At 37.6% G+C, this 21410-nt stretch overlaps 1 protein-coding gene across 1 annotated transcript in view; it reads right to left on the bottom strand.

Annotated features, from left to right (window-relative positions):
- Positions 1–10803: 10803 nt before the first annotated feature.
- LOC103564392 (cytochrome P450 3A12-like) overlaps positions 10804–21410 on the bottom strand; it is a 34528-nt gene continuing 23921 nt past the window's right edge. The window contains exons 11-13 of the mRNA XM_008540104.2: positions 20837–21063; positions 13803–13965; positions 10804–11355 (exon numbers count right to left, since the gene is read on the bottom strand). Of these exons, the coding sequence (XP_008538326.1) occupies positions 11260–11355; positions 13803–13965; positions 20837–21063 (486 nt within the window). The 3' untranslated portion in view covers positions 10804–11259. The remainder of the gene's footprint in view (positions 11356–13802; positions 13966–20836; positions 21064–21410) is intronic.

Below are 21410 nucleotides of genomic sequence, written 5' to 3'. Positions count from 1 at the left end.
AACTTTAAAACAAAAACTGTAACAAGAGGCATAATGATAAAGGGAAGAATCTAACACGAGAATGTAACACTTGTAAATATCTCTGCACCCAACATAGGAGCACCTAAATATATAAAGCAATTATTAACAGACATAAAAGGAGAAATAGGCAGTAACATAATAATAGTAGGGCACTTTAACACTCCACTTACACCAATGAATAGATCATCCAAACAGAATATCAATAAGGAAACATTGGCCATAAATGACACATTAGATCACATGAACTCAATAGATATATACACAGCATTCCATCCAAAGCCACAGAATACACATTCTTTTCAAATGCACATGGAACATTCTCCAGGGTTGATCACATATTAGGCAAGAAAACAAGTCTCAATAAAATTAAGAAGATTAAAATAATACCAAGCATCTTTTCTGACCACAGTGGTATGAAACTACAAATCAACTACCGGAAGAAAATTGGAAAAGCGACAAATATGTGGAGATTAAACAAAATTCTATGAATAACGATTGGGTCAGTGAAGAAATCAAAGAAGAAACCAAAAATTACCTGGAGGCAAATGGAAGTGAAAATATGACATGCCAAAATTTACAGGATACAGCAAAAGCAATTTTAACATGGAAATTTATAGGACTAGAGACCTACATCAACAAACAAGAAAAGTCTCAAATAAACAATCTAAAAATGCACCTAAAGGAACTGGAAAAAAGAACAAACAAAGCCAAAATTCAGTAGAACTTGGGAAATACTGAAAATTAGAGCAGAAATAAATGAAATAGAGAGCAAAAAAATAGAAAAAACTCAATGGTACCAAGAGCTGGTTCTTTGAAAAGACAAACAAAATTGACAAGGTTTTAGCTAGATTCACAAAGAAAAAAAGAGAGACACCTCAAATAAATAAAATCAGAAATTAAAGAGGAGAAATTACAACGTCCACCTCAGAAATACAAAATATTAAACACTATGAAAAGCTATATGCCAACAAATTGGATAATCTAGAAGAAATGGATAAATTCTTAGAATCATAGAACCTTGCAAAACTGAATCAAGAAGAAGTAGAGAATTTTAATATGCCAATCACCAGTAAGGAGATCAAAATAGTAATCAAAAACTTCCCCAAACATAAAAGTCCAGGAGCAGACGACTTCGGTGGTGAGTTCTACCAAACATTCAAAGGAGATTTAACATCAATTCTTCTCAAACTCTTACAAAGAATTGAAGAGGAAGGGATGGTTCCTAACTCATTCTGAGGCCAACATTGCATTGATACCAAAACCCGACAAGCACAACACACAAAAAAAGAAAAGTACAGGCCAATATTATTGGTGAACATAGATGTAAAAATCTTCAATAAAATACTAGCAAAAGAAATACAATACATCAAAAAAGACCGTGCACCATGATCAAGTGGGATTTATTCCAGTGAAGCAGGAAGGTTCAACATCCGCAAATCAATCAATATGATACATACATCAACAAAATAAAGAATACAAATCACATCATCATCTAAACAGATGCAGAGAAAGCATTTGACAAGATACTACATCCATTTATGATAGAATGAATATAATGGATATAGAAGGAAAGTACCTCCATATAACAAAGTCCATATATGATAAACCCACAGCTAATATCATTCTCAATGGAAAAAAAACTGAAAGCTATCCCTCCAAGAACAGGAACCAGACAAGGATACCCACTTTCACCACTCTTATTTAACATAATATTGGAAGTCCTAGCCAGGGTGATCAGGCAAAAAAGAAGAAATAAAATGTATCCAAACTGGAAAGTAAGAAGTGAAATTGTCACTATTTGCAGATGACATGATTTTATATGTAGAAAGCCCTGAAGAATCCACTAAAAAACTTTTAGACATAATAAGTGAATACGGTAAAGTTTCAAGATACAAAATCAACATACAAAAATCAGTTGCATTTCTATACACTGACAACAAAGTAGCAGAAAGAGAAATTAAGAATGCAACCCCATTGACAATTGTAACAAAAAGAATAAAATACCTAGGAATGAACTTAACCAAAGAGGGGAAAGATCTGTACACTGAAAACTATAAAACGTTGTTGAAAGAAATTGAAGAAGACAAACAAATGGAAAGATATTCCACACTCTTGGATTAGTAGAATTAAAATAGTTAAAGTGGCCATACGTCCTAAAGCAAGCTACAGATTCAATGCAATCCCTATCAAAATCCCAACAAGATTTTCACAGAAATAGTATAAAGAATCCTAAAATTTATATGGAACGACAAAACACCCCATATTACCAAAGCAATCCTGAGAGTGAAGAACAAAGATGAAGGTATCATACTCCCTGAGATCAAAATATACTGCTAACCTTTGGCAAGCAAAACTGCATGGTACTGGCACAAAAATAGACACGTAGATCAATGGAACAGAATTGAGAGCTCAGAAATAAACCCACACATCTCTGGACAGCTCATTTTCAACAAGGGAGCCAAGAACATAGAATGGAGAAAGAAAACTCTCTTTAATAAGTGATGTTTGGAGGGGCGGACCCAGTGGAACAGTGGTTAAGTTTGCACACTCTACTTTGGTGGGCTGGGGTTTGCTGGTTCGGACCCTGGGTGCAGAACTATACACCGTTTATCCGGCCATGCTGTGGCAGGCATCCCACATGTAAAGTAAAAGAAGATGGGCACGGATGTTAGCTCAGGGCTAATCTTCCTCAAAAGAACACACACACAAAAAAAACCAATAATAAATTTAAAAAGTGATGTTAGGAAAATTGGGCAGCCACATCCAAAAGAATAAAAATAATCTACTATCTTACACTATACACAAAAGTTAACTCAAAATTGATTAAAGACTTGAATGTAAGACCTGAAACCGTGAAACTTCCAGAAGAAAACAAAGGCAGTAGGCTCTTCGACATCAATCTTAGCAGCATATTTTCAAGTACCTTCTCCAAAGAAGATATACAGATGGCCAACAGGCACATGAAAAGATGTTTAACATCATTAACTATCAGGGAAATGCAAATCAAAACTACAATGAGGGGCTGGCCCCATGACTAAGTAGTTAAGTTCACGTGCTCCTCTTTGGCGGCCCAGGGTTTCATTGGTTTGCATCCTGGGCACAGACATGGCACTGCTCATCAAGCCATGCTGAGGCTGCGTGCCACATAGCACAAGCAGAGGCACTCACAAGTAGTATATACAACCATGTACTGGGGGGCTTTGGGGAGAAGAAGAAAAAAAAAAGAATAAGAAGATTGGCAACAGTCGTTAGCTCAGGTGCCAACCTTTAAAAAAAAAAAAACTACAAGATATCACCTCACTCCGGTCAAAATGGCTATAATAACAAGACAAGAAACAGCAAGTGTGAGAGAAGATGTGGAGAGAGGGGACCTCTCATACACTGCTGGTGGGAGTGCAAATGGATGCAGCCACTATGGAAAACAGTATGGAGATCCCTTTAAAAATTAAGAATAGAACTACTGCATGATCCAGCTATTCCTCTACTGGCATATCCAAAGAACATGATAACATGAATGCATAAAGATACATGCACCCCTACTTCATTGCAGCATTATTCACAATAGCCAAGAGTTGGAAGCAACCTAAAAGCCTATCAGGGGATGAATGGATGAAGAAGATGTGGTATATATGCACAATTGAATACTACTCAGCCATAAGAAATGATGAAGTGCAGCCATTTGTGACAACATGGATGGACTTCGAGGGTGTTATGCTAAGCAAAATAAGTCAGAGGGAGAAAGTCAAATGCCATATGATCTCATTCATAACTACAAGATAAAAATAGCAACAATCACATAGAGACAAAGATTGGATTGGTGCTTACCAAATGGGAAGGGAGGAGGGAGAAGGGTGAAAGGGGTTATTAGGCAAATGTATGGTGACAGATTGTAATTAGTCTTTAGGTGGTGAACATGATGTAATCTACACAGAAATCAAAATATAGTGATGTACACCTGAAATTTATATAATTTTACAAACCACTGCCACTGCAATGAAAAAAGTAAGATGATGGTCTACTTTCATTCTTTTGCATTTGGCTTTCCAGTTTTGCCAACACCTCTTATTGAAGACACTTTCCATGCTCCATTGTACATTCTTGGCTCCCTTGATGAAAATTAGCTGTCCGTGGATGTGTGGGTTTATTTCTGGGATCTTCATTCTGTTCCATTGGTCTGGGTATCTGTTTTTGTTCCAGTACCACACTGTTTTGGTTACTATAGCTCTGTACTATATTTTGAAATCAGGGAATGTGATCCTTACAGTTTTGTTCTTTTTTCTCAGGCTTGCTGTGGCTATTTTGGATCTTTTTGTTTTTCCATATAAATGTTAGGATTCTTTGTTCTATTTCTGTGAAAAACCTTATTGGGACTTTGATAGAGATTGCATTGAATCTGTCGCTTGCTTTAGGACGTATGGACTCTTTAATTGTTTTATTTCTTCCAATCCAAGAGCACAGACTATCTTTCCATTTCTTTGTGTCTTCTTCAACTTCTTTCAACAATGTTTTATAGTTTTCAGTGCACAGATCTTTCCCCTCTTTAGTTAAGTTTATTCCTGGGTATTTTATTCTTTTTGTTACCATTGTATTCTTAATTTCTCTTTCTGCTACTTCATTGTCAGTGTATAGAAACACAACTGATTTTTGTATGCTGATTTTGTATCCTGCAACTTGACTGTATTCATTTATTATTTCTAAAAGTTTTTAGTGGGTTCTTTAGGGTTTCCTATATATAAAATCATGTCATCTGCATATAGTGATAGTTTCACTTCTTCCTTTCCAATTTGGATAACTTTTATTTCTTTTTCTTGTCTGATTTCTCTGGCTATGACTTCCAATATTATGTTAAATAAGAGTTGTGAAAGTGAGTATCCTTGTCTGGTTCCTGTTCTTAGAGGGATAGTTTCAGTTTTTAATCCATTGATAATTTTATCAGCTTTGTGTTTGTCACCTATGGCCTTTATTATGTTGAGGTACTTTCCTTCTATACCCATTTTATTGAGAATTTTTATCATAAACAGATGTTGGATCTTGTAAAATGCTTTCTGTGCACCTATTAAGATGATCATGTGATTTTTGTGCTTCATCTTGTTGATGTGGTGTATTACCTTGATTGATTTGTGGATGTGGAACCATCCCTGCACCCCTGGAATAAATCCCACTTGATTGTCGTGTATGACCTTTTTAATGTATTGTTGTATTTGATGTGCTAGTATTTTATTGAGGATTTTTGCATTGATGTTCATCAATGATATTGGCCTGTAATTTTCTTTTTTGTGTTCTCCTTGTCTGGTTTTGATATATGGGTAATGTTCACTTCATAGAATGAGTTAGGAAGCTTCCTCTCCTCTTCAATTTTTTGGAAGCATTTGCAAAAAATATATATTAAATCTTCTTTGAATGTTTAGTAGAATACAACAGGGACACTGTCTGGTCCTGGACTTTTATGTTTTGGGAAGTTTTTGATACAGTTTTGATCTCCTTACTGGTGATTGGTAAACTCAAATTCTCTATTTCTTCTTGATTCAGTTTTGGAAGGTTGTATGGTTCTAAGAATTTATCCATTTCTTCTAGATTATCCAATTTGTTGGCATATAGATTTTCATAGTGTTCTTTCTAATCTTTTTTATTTCTGAGGCGTCTGCTCTTATCTCTCCTCTTCCATTTCTTATTTTATTTATTTGAGTCATTTTTCTTGATGATTCTAGCTAAAGCCTTGTTAATTGTGTTTATCTTTTCAAAGAAGCAGCTCTTGGTTTCATCGATTTTTTTCTATTAATTTTGTAGTCTCTATTTCATTTATTTTTGTTCTGATTTTTATTATGTCCTTACTTCTACTGAATTTGGGCTTTCTTTGTTCTTCTTTTTCCAGTTCCTTTAGGTGCAATGTTAGATTGTTTATTTGAGATTTTTCTTGTTTGTTGAGGAAGGACTGTATTGCTATCAACTTCCCTATTAGAATCACTTGTGCTGTGGCCCATAACTTTTGGTATGTCGTATTTTCACATTCATTTATCTCCAGCTATTTTTTGGTTTCTCCTTTTGATTTCTTCATGGACCCAATCGTTATTCAATAGCATTTTGTTTAATCTCCACATATTTGTGGCTTTTCCAATTTTCTTCCTGTAGTTCACTTGTAGTTTCATACCATTGTTGTCAGAAAAAATGCTTTGTATTATTTTAATCTTCTTAAATTTATTGAGACTTGTTTTCTTGCCTAATATGTGATCTATCCTGGAGAATGTTCCATGGGCATTTGAAAAGAATGTGTATTCTGCGGTTTTGGGATGGAATGTTCTGTATGTATCTACTAAGTCTGACTGGTCTAATGTGTCATTTAAGGCCAATGTTTCCTTATTGATCTTCTGTTTGGCTTATTTATCTATTGGTGTAAGCAGAGTGTTAAAGTCAACTACTGTTATTGTGTTGCTGACTCTTTCTCTTTTTATGTCTGTTAAAATTTATTTATATATTTAGGAGCTCTATATTGAGTGAATAGATATTTACAAGTATTACATCCTCTTGTTGGGTTGTTCCCTTTATCATTATGTAGTGCCCTTGTCTCTTGTTATAACTTTTGTTTTGAAGCCTATTTTGTCAATGTAAGTATTGCTACCCCAGCTTTCTTTTCATTAGCATTTGTATGGAGTATGTTTTTCCATCCCTTCACTTTCAGTTTAAGAGTGTCTTCAGGTTTGAAGCATGTCTCTTATACACAGAATATATATGGGTCTTGTTTCTTTATTCAATCTGCCATCCTATGCCACTTGATTGGAGAATTTAGTCCACTGACATTTAAAGTAGCTATTGACAAGAATGCACTTACTGCCATTTTGATACCTTTTCTGGGTGTTTTAGTAGTTCTTCTCTATTCCTTTCTTCTTCTCATGCTCTCTTCCCTTTTAATTTGATGGTTTTCTTCAGTATTATTTTTGAGTTTCTTTCTCTTAATATTTTGTGTGTTTATTATAGGTTTCTGGCTTGTGATTACCATAAGGTTGATATATAATAACCCAGGTATACAGCATTCTGTGTTAAATTGATGGTCTCTTTAGTTTAACCTCTTGCTAAAAGCTCTACTCTATTAGTCCCCTCTTCCCACATATTATGTTTTTGATATCATATCTAACCTCCTTTTTGTGCATGTGTGTCCATTACCCTCTTATTATGGAAATGGCTAATTTTAGTACTTTTCTCTTTTGACCTTAATATTAGCTTCATAGATGATTGATTTGCTACCTTTGTTGTATATTTGCCTTTATCAGTGATTTTATTCCTCTTTTTTTTCAATAATTTTCTTATTCCTATTGTGGTCTTCTCTTTTCCACTTAAATAAGTCCCTTTAGCATTTCTTGTAAAGGTGGTTTCTTGGTGATAAAATCCTTTAGTTTTTGCTTGTCTGGGAAACTCTTTATCTTTCCTTCCATTCCGAATGATAACCTTGCTGGGTAGAGCATTCTTGGCTGTAGGTTTTATTTTCAGCACTTTACATAATATCATGCCACTCCCTTCTAGACTGTAATGTTTCTGCTGAGAAGTCAGCTGATAGCTTTATGGGGTTTCCTTTGTATGTACCTTGTTGCCTTTTCTTGTGTCTTTTAAGATTTTCTCTTTATCTTTAATTCTTGACATTTTAATTATAATGCGTCTTGGTGTGAGCCTCTTTGGGTTAACCCTATTTAGTGCTCTCTGTGCTTCCTGTACCTGGGGTTTTTCATTCTTAGGTTAGGAAAGTTTTCAGCTATTATTTCTTCAAATAGATTCTCTGCCCCTTTGTCTCTCTCTTCTCCTTCTGGGACACGTATAACATGGATGTTATTGTACTTGATGTTGTCCCAGAGGCCCCTTTGACTGTACTTATTCTTCTTAATTCTTTTTTCTTTTATCTGTTCAGCTTGGGTGATTTCCTCTAGTCTTTCATCTGGTTCACTGATCCATTCTTCTGTATCATCTACTCTGCTATTGAGTCCCCCTAGTGAAATTTTCATTTCCAGTGTTGTCTTCTTCATTTCTAATTGGTTCTTTTTTATATTTTCCAATTCTCTCTTGAAATTCTCACTAAGTTCACCCATTCTTCTCCCAAGATCAGTGAACATCCTTATGACTCTGTTTGAACTCTTTGTTGGGTAGACTTTTTTCTCTGTTTCATTCAGTTCTTTTTCTGGGGTTTTGTTCTGTTCCCTTACTTGAAATGTATTCTTTTGCTTCTCATTTTTCCTCTTCCTTTGTGCTTATATCTATGTATTAGGTGGGTCAGCTATTTCTCTTGATCTTGGAGAACTGACCTTATGTAAGAGATGCCCTGAGGCCCAGCAGTGTGCTTCCCTCTCATCACCAGTTCCAGGGGTGTCCTCTGTGTGGACTACATGTGTCCTTATGTTGTGGCAGGGTTGTTTTTGCTGCAGGTTCCTGGGGAGGCTAGGCTGTCCTTTTGGCTGGAAGTTGCTGGAAGTATTGGCTGTAACTAGCTCATAACTGCCCCATTCACTGGAGAATCACCCTTAGCCAAACTAAAGTCACTTTACCTGAGAATTTAAGCATTTGTCCAAAGCCACTGATTGGTCAAGACTCAGCCCTGGACTGAAGTAGGATTCAAAATCCAGGAGATCCAGCTTTGGAGAACCCCATCTCTCAATCATTGTTTGGTGCTGCCTATTTAGATTAAAATAATACAAGTAGACTAAGGTGAGAGAAGGGGAGAGCTGTGAAAGACAAAAGGTGCTTTTGTGGCTGTTGCTCCCACAATCACGAACTTAAGGGAGAGTCTACTCAGAGAACTATTTTCCTAATCCATCTCAGAGTAAACTGCCGACTGGATACTTCATAACCCCCTGTATTTCCTACAAAAATGATGTTCTCCTACTTTACCTCAATACGACCATCAAAGTCAGAAAGTTATCACTGCCATCTAACCCTCACACCACATTGAATCCCTCCAGCTATCCCAACAATGTCCTTTATAGCAGAAAGACCCAAACCATGTGCTGTGTTTAGATGTCACTTCTCTTTAGTCTCTTTCAGTCTGGAACACTTCCTCGGTGTTTGGCTTTCATGACCTTGACTCTTTTGAAGGTGACACACCAGTCAGACAGGAGGAGTAGAACATTCCTCAGTTTGGGTTTGTCTGACTTGTTCAGAATTTCTTTCCGGTTTCCTTCCCTGGAAGGACTGTCACAGAGCTGATACAGAGTTCTTCTCACTACATCCCATCAGGTGATGCTCAATCATTTCTCCCTGTTCCTGGTGATTCTCTCTCTGATCACTTCATTAAGGGAGAGTCAGCCATATTTCTCCACTATGAAGTTACCCTTTCTCCCTTGTAATTAATGGGAATTTTGAGCAGCAGCACTTTGTGTAAATATCCTCATCAAGGTGCAATTTATCCATTTATTTATATATTTCTGTACATACTAATATTTTCCTATTTTGTTCTGTGTGTTAAAATCTCATATCATCATTCTTTATTATGATGCTCAAATTATACCTGATTTGGTTAGTGGAAGTCCCTCAGGTTGGCTTCTGTGTCTTTTGACATGTGCCCATCACTGTTTAGCATTCGCTTTCTTTCTAGCACAACAAGATATTCCAGGTTCAGCTTCTACTTTCCCAGTCCCAGCCCTGGAATCAGTCATTACTCCAAGCAGCCCTGAATCCTTTTACTGGAAAATGATATTTATAAGCCAAGATCTTGGCACCATGTACTCATTGGTATTTCTAAGCCTCATCAGTGGAGAGAAGCAGGGGAGATATGTTTTTATACACACACACACACACACACACCTGTGCAAGTGCATCTATCTATCAATCATCTACAATGCATGAATTTACTGATACATTAAGTTCCAATCTCTGACTCTGCAGAATTCATTATGGTTTACTCCCTTTCCAAATCATTGACTCCTTTCTCCAACAGTGAGAAATCTGGCTTCCATCATCCTTAATATAGTTGATCAATCCCCCTTTATGTGGCCAATCCTCACTACATCACTTTCCACTCATGGATGCCCTCCTTGCCCTACTTGGATTCTCCACACCCTATTTAAGCTCTTGGCTAGTCTCACCAGTGCAACCCTCTGCATGGAGCCCCTTCTCAATTTGCTTGCCTCCCACACCCATACCAGACTGACATTCCCTGTACATACCCTCCCCATCCTACTCTGCTCTGACTTGGAGGCACTGTAACTCCTTTCTCTGCCCCTCTCCCCCAGTGTGTGGCTGCCCACCTTGAGTGCCCCACCTGCTTGCTATAGGACTGAATCATCCAAGAAGGGAAGAGGAGGGGAAGGAAAGGGCAGAAAAGGAAAAGGAAGAACCCATGCAGTTTCTGATACCAACTGAAAGTAGAGAAAACTTGTAGCCTTTTTGCCCAATCAATTGACCAACCAACCATTTTTTTATTTGATCTCCATTGTGTTAAGACATTTGGAAGATGAGGATGGATCACAAAGAGGTACAAGAAAACTTGTTTCCTGCCATCAGAAAAGTCAAGAGACATGAGATGAAAACATTAAATCAAAACTAATAAAATAATAAGTACCTCAATTGAGTGTTACAAAAAATATGTGCTCCAAAAAAGGGAGAATTAAACTATGAATATACTTTCTAAGTAATGGGAAAAGTCACAATAGATTAACTCTCACCTATCTCAACATATCAAATGGGACTTCTGAAAAAGACCCCACCCAACCAGTGATTGTGATGGTCAAAAACATTTAGTCACTGGCTCTCACTGATTCAGTTCTGTAGATTCCCTTTAATGTGCACAAAGGAATAAGATAATACTTTTGTAAAGAGCTATTTATTGGCTTGCTCAGTATAATGCTTCATAGAAGATTCAAAATGAACATGAAATATAAATGTCACTACTACAGTCAGCACAATAATTTTTTTTCATTAAAGTTTGTTGATAAAATTGTTGAGAAAGTTTTATTCTTGATCAGTGCTCAGGAAAAATAGATGGTACTAACTGGGGGTGGATGGAGCTCATCCTGTGAGAACCAGATAAGCTGAGTCCATATATCTGACACTTATATAGCCCCCTCCTTTATATCACACAGCATATAATACTCTACATAGGCATTGAGAAATTTCAAAGAATGCAAGAATCTCTAGGCATCCATCAAATACAGTAGGTTAAGCCCATCTTCATTCCGGGTTTTATTCATAAAGTAAATTGAGGTCTCTGATGTTCTGAGATACAACTTCCTTGAAGAACAAAACAGAAGTCCTTGTGGAAAGTCAGGCTCCACTCACTGTCCCATCTCTGGACTCAACCTTTAGAACAATGGGTTTTTGTGGTTGAAGAAGTCCTTGATTGCCTAATTTCAGGGGGATCTGCAACAGTTAAACAAGCATATGAGAATTGACTTATAAGCTTCCCCAAGAACAGAAGCAACGTTGACAAGATACATTGAGAATAATAGTGCTTCACAAACATATAAAAACTACTTTTAAGATCATATATCTTCAATTCTTTATACTTAGTCTCTAAGCTGTATCTGTGTGTAAGTCTGTGTGTGTGTGGATAGTGAAAGCTTTCATCCATCCATTCATTCAACAAAATATTTATGCAGCACCATTTTAGACCAAGACAGAGATAAAACCATGTTGGCTTGTGTTCATTTTTTATAAATTTTAAGTAAAAAGAATGAACTATTAAAATTTAAACCAGATTCTTAAGGATTATGGCAAACTATTTACAAAAGCAGCATAGAGTTAATTTTGTGTATGTTGGAACTTGCAATTAATCCTGAGTGGGGATTACACATTTTAATTGTACAAATAATCCTTGACTTCTAAAGAGTTCAGTCACCTATCCTAGTGGTACCCATCCAGTTTCATGATTGGAAGAGATCTTTGTGAAGCATTATGCCTGTTTTTTAATCTCTAGGATCCCCCATGTAGTGCAAATGGGGAATTTCTGACCTACAGTGTTTTGACTGATAGTTTTAGCTCCATCCTCACCAAGTCACCCTTTCAGTGGTGGTGGAGCCAGCAGCAGAGTCATCTTTGGGACTCAGTTGACTGAAGGGCAAGCAAATTGTCATGTAGGGTGAGAAGCGCCAGCCTGTGGATGACTGGGAGCTTGCAGAGAGTGCCTGCCCATCCAAGGTGTGACAGAGACCTGCTTTCTCTCAGAGTTGAGTCTTCTGTTTGGACACACTTACAGGACTGCCACATAACTGCCCTAAAGCCAAAACTAAGATAGAAACCATCTTTATCTTCCTCTCTCCTTCAGAGACACTACATAAGGGGAGGAGTTGCATATTAAATGCATGAGTCCTAGAAATAAGCCTTATTATAGGGCCTTGTTTGATATGAAACAATGGCAACCATTATTTATGTTCTTCAGAGGAGAGATTCCAGATCTTTCTATAAATATACAACCTTGTTATTTTATCATTTCAATGGCATACATGAATTTCCTCTGCAGAAAGACAGACAGACACACACACATGCACACACACATACATAAATATCATTTGTTAAATTTTTCTTTTGCTTTTTGGTGAGCACGATTCACCCTGAGCTAACATCCATTGTCAATCTTCCTCTTTTTGCTTGAGAATATTGTCACTGAGCTAACATCTGTGCCAACCTTCCTCTATTTTGTGTGTGGGATGCCACCACAGCATGGCTTGATAAGCAGTGTGTGGATCTGTGCCTGGGATCTGAACCTGCGAACCACAGATGGCCAAAGTAGAGGGCGCAAATTTAACCACTACACCACTGGGCTGGCTGCATATTTGTTAAATTTTTAAAGATAAAATTGTTCAAAATTTGTAACCAAGAGCTGTAAATAAACTTCAACTCACTCCTTAGGCATTTACTGAATGACTACATGGCACCAGACAAAGTTAAAAACATTCCTAGGTACAAAGAAAACATAGAGAACCAAACAGGATGGTTTAATGACAAAATATTAACTTTCATGGTCCAATTGATGAGATACCAGCCTGCAGAAACTGATAGAGCATAGGAGAGAATGGGCTCTGGACTAGATGGGAAGGCTCCATGGAGGGGTGTGGGGATTGAAAAAGGACTTGAAAGGTGAGAACAGGATGTGAAGGAGAGCAAGAAAAACATTCATTAAGTTATTACTAGGATGTAAAAGGAGCCCAGCTTGACTGGAGCAGGGTTCCTGGAAGGTGAGGTCAAATAGCCAGGATGACCCTGGTTGTGGGAGTCCTTCACATCTGGTAGAAAACATTTAAATCAATGATTCTCAACTTTGGCTACACATGAGATACAACAGGGGTGTTTTTAAGCCCCACTCTCATGAACTATTTTAGAATTTCTGAGATGACCTAGGCATCAGGATTTTTTTAAAGCTCTCCATTGATTTCATTATATAGACAATGGTTTAGAACTGCTCTCACAGAGCTTCTGTAAGGTCTGGGGGAGAAGACTATCCTTCAAAAGTGAGGACGTGGTAATCGCTGCACTTCATGGCTGTGCATAACACTTCCCTTTCCTCCCAATGGGCTAGAAATAGAATTTTAAACTTTGCTCAAGTTCAAAGAACTGCACATAATCATGTCGGGCTAATTGAATTGACTCTAGATGACCTTCATGGCTGAGTCTTTATAATGCCACAGACTTAGTAGTCCACAGCTGAAGGGCCCTAAAGGTCATAGATGGCTCCAAATAAATTCTCTGGCAATAAATAAATTACTCTTTGAATAGAAAATATTCTTTTACATAGAGAGAAAGATGCCCCAGATTAAAAAAAAAAAAACTCCCAAATAAACATTATTTACACAGAACATTAGCTCTCTGACCTGTGTTTCTTTACAAGGTTTGAAGGAGAAGTTCTGCAGCATTCTGACAAGAGCAAGTTTCATGTTCATCAGAGCGAACCTCATGCCAATGCAGTTTCGAGGTCCAGCTCCAAAGGGCAGGTATATATAAGGATTTATGCTGTCCTTGTTCTCCTTACTGAACCTGGTTCCACAACAGTAGATGAAAACAAGTTAATGAAAGAGAAAAACCACAAGAGCTAGGAAAGTGAAGTCAGCATCATAGTGGAGTGAGTTGTTCCCTTTGTGTCTCCCCTCAAATTTACAATCAATCAGACATCCATTGACCAACAGCGGATTACATACACAGCACAACAGGACACATAAGAGATCCACACATCTGTACATCTGAAGGTGGGTGGATTGAAACCCCAGGAAGCAGTGGAACTAGGGGAGCATCCCTCTCCCCCTCCCTTGGCAGCAGCAGTTCAGAGTGTGGATCCTCATGCTGGACATGCGCCTGCTGACAGTCACTGCAAGCAGAGCAGAAACAGGTGCCACAGCTCACATGACTGTGAGTAGAGACTAAAGAGTGGGCACTGCAGCTTGCATAACTGCAAGCAGAGCAGAAACAGTGGGCATAGTGGGAGCTGAGGAAGAGGGCACTGTGGCTCATACAACTGGAACCAGACATGGCTTGAGCAAAACCAGTAAGTGTCACTTCCTGTTTCCCAGGGGATCCAGCATGCATGTGCTCCAACCCTCCCCTGGCAGTGGTCAAGTCTTTCTGACAGTGGGGATTGTATGCAGAAACTCAGATTTCCCCAGCTGCAGTGGGGTACCTTGTCCTGAGTTTTCAAAACACAATGGCTAGCGCCAACGACCAGAAGATGCATGAATTAGCAGCAACAACACCCTCTCCCAGCTTAGCCCCTGCTCAAACCCAGTGATGGCAGGTGGAACCTGCAAGCATAGGCTTCAGGAACCACAATAGAACCATTGACCAAGCCCCCAGTAGACGCATACCTGACACCAACTCCACCAGCAGCAGGAGCTACATACAAGTCCCTGGGTCCCCAGGCCCCTGGCAGTGACAGCAACACCCATGAACCCAGCACCCCTGGCACTGATGTAATCAGCTCTGTCAGACAACCCAGGAGCAGCAGTGTGAGTGGCACACAGCAGACCAGCGTCTGAGCCCATGGAGAACCCATGAAGATCCAGTGTAGGAACGCAAGACCCAGGTGACCCTGGAAGCAACAGAAATGCTCACAGCCTGGTGACCTCAGCAGTGACACCTGAGATGGCAGTGACATCATAAGCAGAAAGCCATCACCAATCTCAGAAGCACAAGTGGCACAAGGAGGACACTGACAATGCCTCTAGCAGAGGCAGTGGAGGGAGAAAAGTGCAGGTTCTCAAATACAACCAAAAGCATCTCAGAACCAAAGTAAGTAAAGCCATACCCAAATAAGAAAGGTGGTTACTACCACAAATGCACCAGCAGAGGATCATTTCATCAAACATCATGAAAAACTAAAGTAACATGGTACAACAGAATGAAAATGACTACTCTCCAGAAACCAATCTTGAAGTCACAGAAGATTACCATCTAACTGACAGAGAATTCAAAATAGCTGTCATTAAGAAACTCAATGAGTCACAAGAAAACTCAAAAAGTTAAATAAGCTCGGGAATAAAATTAATGAATAGAAGAAGTACTTTACCACAGAAATGGAAACTCTAAAAAGAAGACAACAGAAATTCTGGAGATGAAGAACACAGTTAAAGCAAGAAAAATAATGTAGAAAGCATTAAAAATAGAGCAGACCATATGGAGGAGAGAGTTAGTGAGCTCAAAAATAGAAATCAAGAAATGATTCAGGTGGTGGAGGAGAGAAAACTGACTTTTTTTAAAAAATGAAGATATTCTTCGAGAAATATCTGACTCAATTAGGAAAACATAAAGATAATAGGTATCCTAGAGGGAGAAGACAGGGAGAAAGAAGCAGACAGATTATTCAAAGAAATGCTAGCTGAGAACATCCCAAACCTGGGGAAGGAACTGGACATGCAAGTACATGAACTTAATAGAACTCTTAATTACACCAAGCCAAAAAGACCTTCTCTGAAGCATATAATATTAAAACTGATAGAAGTCAATGACTGAGAAAAAATATTAAGGACAGCAAGGAAAAAGAAAATAACCCACAAAGGAACCCCTATTAGGTTTTCAGCACATGTCTCAGCAGAAACCCTACAGGCTAGGAGAGAGTGGAATAATATATTCAAAACACTGAAAGACAAAAACTATCAGCCAAGAATACTCTATCTAGAAAAATTATCCTTCAGTTATGATGAAGAACTAAAAGCTTTCCTAGACAAAAAAAAAATCTGAGGGAGTTCACTGCCACTGGCCCTGCTTTACAAGAAATGTTCGAATGAACTTTCTTACCTGAAACACAAAGGCAAAGGTTTACAAAGCCTTGAGCAAGGTGATGAATAGGCAGAATCATAAAGTGGCAAATCTATAAAAGAATAGGTTAGTAAACACTTAATTGTAACATGAAGGCTAAAGGGAAAGAAAGTATCAAACATAACTATAAGCGCCTCAATTTGGTCACAAACTCACAGCACAGAAAAAGAATAATGTGACTACAATAACCTAGAAGGGAAAGAGGAAAAAGATGGGACATACATCAGCTAATGGAGATAAGATGCTATCAGCAGAAAAAGGGCTACTTAATTTTTGAGATCTTTTATACAAACCTCATGGTGACCACAAAGCAAAAGATCAGAGCCGAGTTACAAATCATAAATGAAGAGAAAAACATCACAGAAAACCACCCAACTGAAGTGGCAGACAGAAATACAAAGAAAAAAAAAACAATGGAAATAAATAACAACCATAAAGCAAAAGATAAAATGACAGTATTAAGCCCTCATATATCAATAATCACTCTAAATGTAAATGGATCGAATTCACCCATCAAAAGACACAGTGTAGCTGGATGAATTAAAACCAAGACTCAGCAACATTCTCCCTCCAGGAAACAAATCTCAGGTCTAAAGACAAACATAGGCTCCAAGGTAAGGGATGGAAGATGATGCTGCAAGCAAATGACAACCAAAAAAATGCGAGTGTAGTCATACTTATAACAAACAAAATAGACTTCAAGCCAAAAAACATAACAAGAGACAAAGATGGACATTATATAATGATAAATGGGACAAACCATCAAAAAGACATAATATTTATTAATATATATGCATCTAAGATAGGAGCTACCAAGTATATAAAGCAATTATTAACAGACCTAAAGGAAGAAATTGCTGGGAACACAATATTAGTAGGGTCGTTAGTACCCCACTTACATCAATGCATAGATCATCCAAAGTCAACAAGGAAACAGTGAACTTAAAGGAAACACTATACCAAATGGACTTAATAGACATACATAGAATGTTCTATCCAAAAACAGCAGAATACACATTCTTCTCAGGTGTACATGGAACAGTCTCAGAGACAGACCATATCTTGGGAAACAAAACAAGCCTCAATAAATTTAAGAAGATTGAAATCATGTCAAGCATCTTTTCTGACCACAATGCATGAAACTAGAAATCAACTAAAAGAAAAAAGCTAGGAAAGTCATAAAAATGTGGAGACCAAACAATATGCTACTGAACAACTATCAGATCAATGAAGAAATCAAAGGAGAAATCAAAAAATACCTGCAAACGAATGAAAACAAAGAACAACATACCAAAAATGATGGGTTGCAGCAAAAGTGGTACTAAGAAGGACGTTTATAGTAATACAGGCCTATCTGGAAAAAAACAAGAAAAATCTCAAGTAAACAATTTTACACTGTGCCTAAAAGAAACAGGAAAAGAAGAACAAAGCCCAAAGTCAGTAGAAGGAAGGAAATAATAAAAATCAGAGCAGAAATAAATGAAGTAAAGATTTAAATAAAATAGAAAAGACCAACAAAACAAAGAGCTCATTCTTTGAGAAGATAAACAACATTGTCAAACCCTTAGCCAGACTCACTAGCAAAAAAAGGGAGAAGATTCAAATGAGTAAAGTCATAAATGAAGAAAAATTGCAATGCAAATCACAGAAATATAGAGGATTATAAAATAATACTATGAAAAGCTATACTCCTATAAATTGGTTAACCTAGAAGAAATGGATAAATTCTTAGAATCATAGAACCTCCTAAACTGAATCAACAAGAAATAAAGAATGTGAATAGACCAATGACAAGTGAAGGAATTGAAATAATAATCAAAAACCCCCCAAGAAACAAAAGTCCATGACCAGACAGCTTTTCTGATCAGTTCTATGAAACATTCAAAGAAGATTTAATACCTAACCTCTCAAAGTCTTCAAAAAAATTGAAGAGGATGAGATACTTTCTAACTCATTTTACAAGGCCAACATTTCCCTGACACCAAAACCAGTCAAGAACAACACAAAAAATGGAAAATTTCAGGCCAATATTGCTGGTGAACATAGATGCAAAAATCCTCAAAAAAAAATTAGCAAATTGGATACAACAATACATTAAAAGGATCAAACACCGTGATCAAATGGAATTTATTCCAGGGATGCAGGCATGGTTCAACATCCACAAATCAATCAATGTGATACACCACACTAACACAGTGAAGAAGAAAAATCACATGATCATCTCAATAGACACAGAGAAAGTATTTGACAAGATCCAACATCCGTTTATGATTTAAAAAAAAACCTCTCAATAAAATGGATATAGAAGGAAAGTAGCTCAACATAATAGAGGCCACATGTGACAGACTCATAGCCAACATCACACTCAATGGTGAAAAAACTGAAACTTCTTCCCCTGAGAACAGGAACAAGACAAGGATACCCACTCTCACCACTCTTATTCAACATAGTACTAGAAGTTTCAGCCAAAGAAATTAGGCAAAAAAATAAAAGGGATCCAAATTGGGAGGAAGAAGCAAACTGTCATTATTTGCAGATCTCTTGATTCTATACACAGAAAACCTTCAAGAATCGACCCAAAGCTATTAAGAATTATCAACAAATACAGCAAAGTTGCAGAGCACAAAATCAACATATAAAAATCAGTTATATTTCTATACTCTAATAAAGAACTAGCAAAAGAGAAATCAAGAATACAGTCCCATTTATAATTTCAATAAAAAGAATAAAATACCTAGGAATAAACTTCACCAAGGTGGTACAATACCTAATCACTGAAAACTATAAGACATTATTGAAAAAAGTGGAAGAAATACCTCCTATTATTTAAATTGTTATTTTCTCTTCTCTTCCCTTCCTCTACCCACACTTCTCTCTATCTCTCCCACAGAATAGCTTACATCAGATGATTTGCATGGACATATGATGCTACTCTACTGTAATATAATCACTGGTTTCCTTCTCTATCTGTTCCACTAGGCTATAAATTCCTTGAAGGTTAGACCTATGTTTTATTCAATTTGATTTCTCAATACGTGATTACACGAAGAAAAATTGTGGATTTCTGGAAAGTGATAATGGCATTGTGGCTATGTACTTTTAAAGAGTCCTTATATTTTGGAGAACTTTCTGGAATAGTTATACACGATATGCCTTAAAGTAGTATGGAAACCAGGAGAAGGGTAGCAGTGGTGTGAGATGATACAGCTGACATGCGCTGATGCTTGTTGGGCAGGTGGTAGACACATATATGCACATTAAAAGTATTCCATAGACTTGTGTCTATAGAATATGCTTATGCATATGTCAAAACACATATATTTGTGTATATATCAAAAATTCTTCTTAATAGGATATTTTTAACATTTAGATTTGTCACTGCTTTGCCCAGTCCCTGACACACAGTAAGCACTTACTCTCTGTTTAATGACTGAATCAAGAGAAGTACAGTGAGTGATCTCTAATTTTATGTTTGTGAAGCTGCAGGAGGGGAACCACTGAGCTTGGAGGAAACACAGATGTCCCCTGGTCCAGAAAACAGAGGAGTTGGTCAACTCTGACTTCTTCTTTCAACAAGTACTATGTGTAGATGCTATGCCAGCACTAGGGACACCATGGCCAACAAGACAAGGTCCCTGCCATCTGGGAGCTTATACTCAGGGGCTAATAAAAGTCTAGATCCATGCTAGTGCCCTAGAAAGTGCATTCCAAATTTTTCTCACCAATGCAATAAATGCAAAAGCATCAGCTCTTTCCAGAGTTCAAGCTATGCCCAATTCAGATATTGGCTCTGAATTCCCAGAGGAACATGCTCAAGATCCCTCCAGGGAGGATGTCTCAGACATCAAGAGAGCAGATGACTTCATTTTGGAAGGGTCACCCAATACTGAGAGTCGAGGGGAGCTGGCACAGGAGTGCAGCCACAGACAGGACTTGAGGACCTGTGTTCACTTCCAACATCAATGAGGCTGCTTAAAACATCAGGGTTGAGGACCTCTCAGGTCATTACCTGCACTTTCACAATAGTGCTAGCCAAAACAACACCAATGTTTAAAAAAATGGAATGCAGAAATTTTGGTGGTAAATTCAGAGAGCTGAAGAGAACAGCACAGAAAAACACAGAGGAAAAATAAGCCCTATATTCCCAAAGTCAGATAGTCGTTCAGTAAATTAGGGCAAATGCATGCAGTCACACACAAATATATACACTACATATATATATAGTAACATATGATGTTGTTTATAGTTTACTGGTAAATAAAGCAAGCAGTACACATCCAAATAAAATATATTATCATTCTAATTTTTAAAAATCTATACATACAGAGAAAAGTGTCCACAAGGATATGCATCACATTGTTAATGAGGCCTATCTTAAGGTATCGGCACTGTGCGCAGCTATAATTTTCTTTTTTCTAGTCCACAGTTTGTAAAATTTTGACAATGACCACTCTTGTCATAAGAAAAAAATGCCAAAAATAAAAATATGTACAAATAAATGATTGTACAATCACTCATTTGTCCTTTATCCTAAGAGATGTCATGATATGCTCTAACCAACCTAGATAAAGGTGAGTTCCCTTTCCCAGGGGCCCTGTACCTTTCAGGACGGAACTCCTCAGGCTCTGGCCAGAACTCTGGGTGTTTGTGAAGAGCAAAGGTTGGCACCATCACCACTGTCCCTTTAGGAATGAACACCCCATTGATTTCCACATCTTTCTTACAGACCCGCTCAAGTCTAACAGCAATTGGGAATAATCTGAGGGATTCATTCAACACCATGTCAAGATACTCCATCTGTACCAGGGCATCATAGGTGGGAGGAGCCTGGGAAGAAAGAAAGAGGTTTTGATAAACTGAGATTTGGGATCAACTTTCCACTCAATCTCTGCAGTACTATTGAAATGGTAGGAGCACAAAAGAATAATTTATTTGACAAAGAACCTTAGCATTTATATATATTTTAATATCTATCATATCCTTTGACCTGCCCAATGGCCCACTGAGATATGTGGAGGAGCTAGGTCTATGAGACACCGTTGGGACAATACCCTAAACAGGGACTGAAATCCCTCACATTACCATGTAGTGGTTTTTCTCTCTCAAGTGAACACATGTGACTAATATACTATGACCCTTACTCTTAAGTGAAATATGCCAAAGTCACGATTTCC

This window comes from Equus przewalskii, chromosome 12 (assembly GCF_037783145.1).
Source record: "Equus przewalskii isolate Varuska chromosome 12, EquPr2, whole genome shotgun sequence".
NCBI lineage: Eukaryota > Metazoa > Chordata > Mammalia > Perissodactyla > Equidae > Equus > Equus przewalskii.
This window is presented reverse-complemented; position numbering and strand designations above follow the sequence as displayed.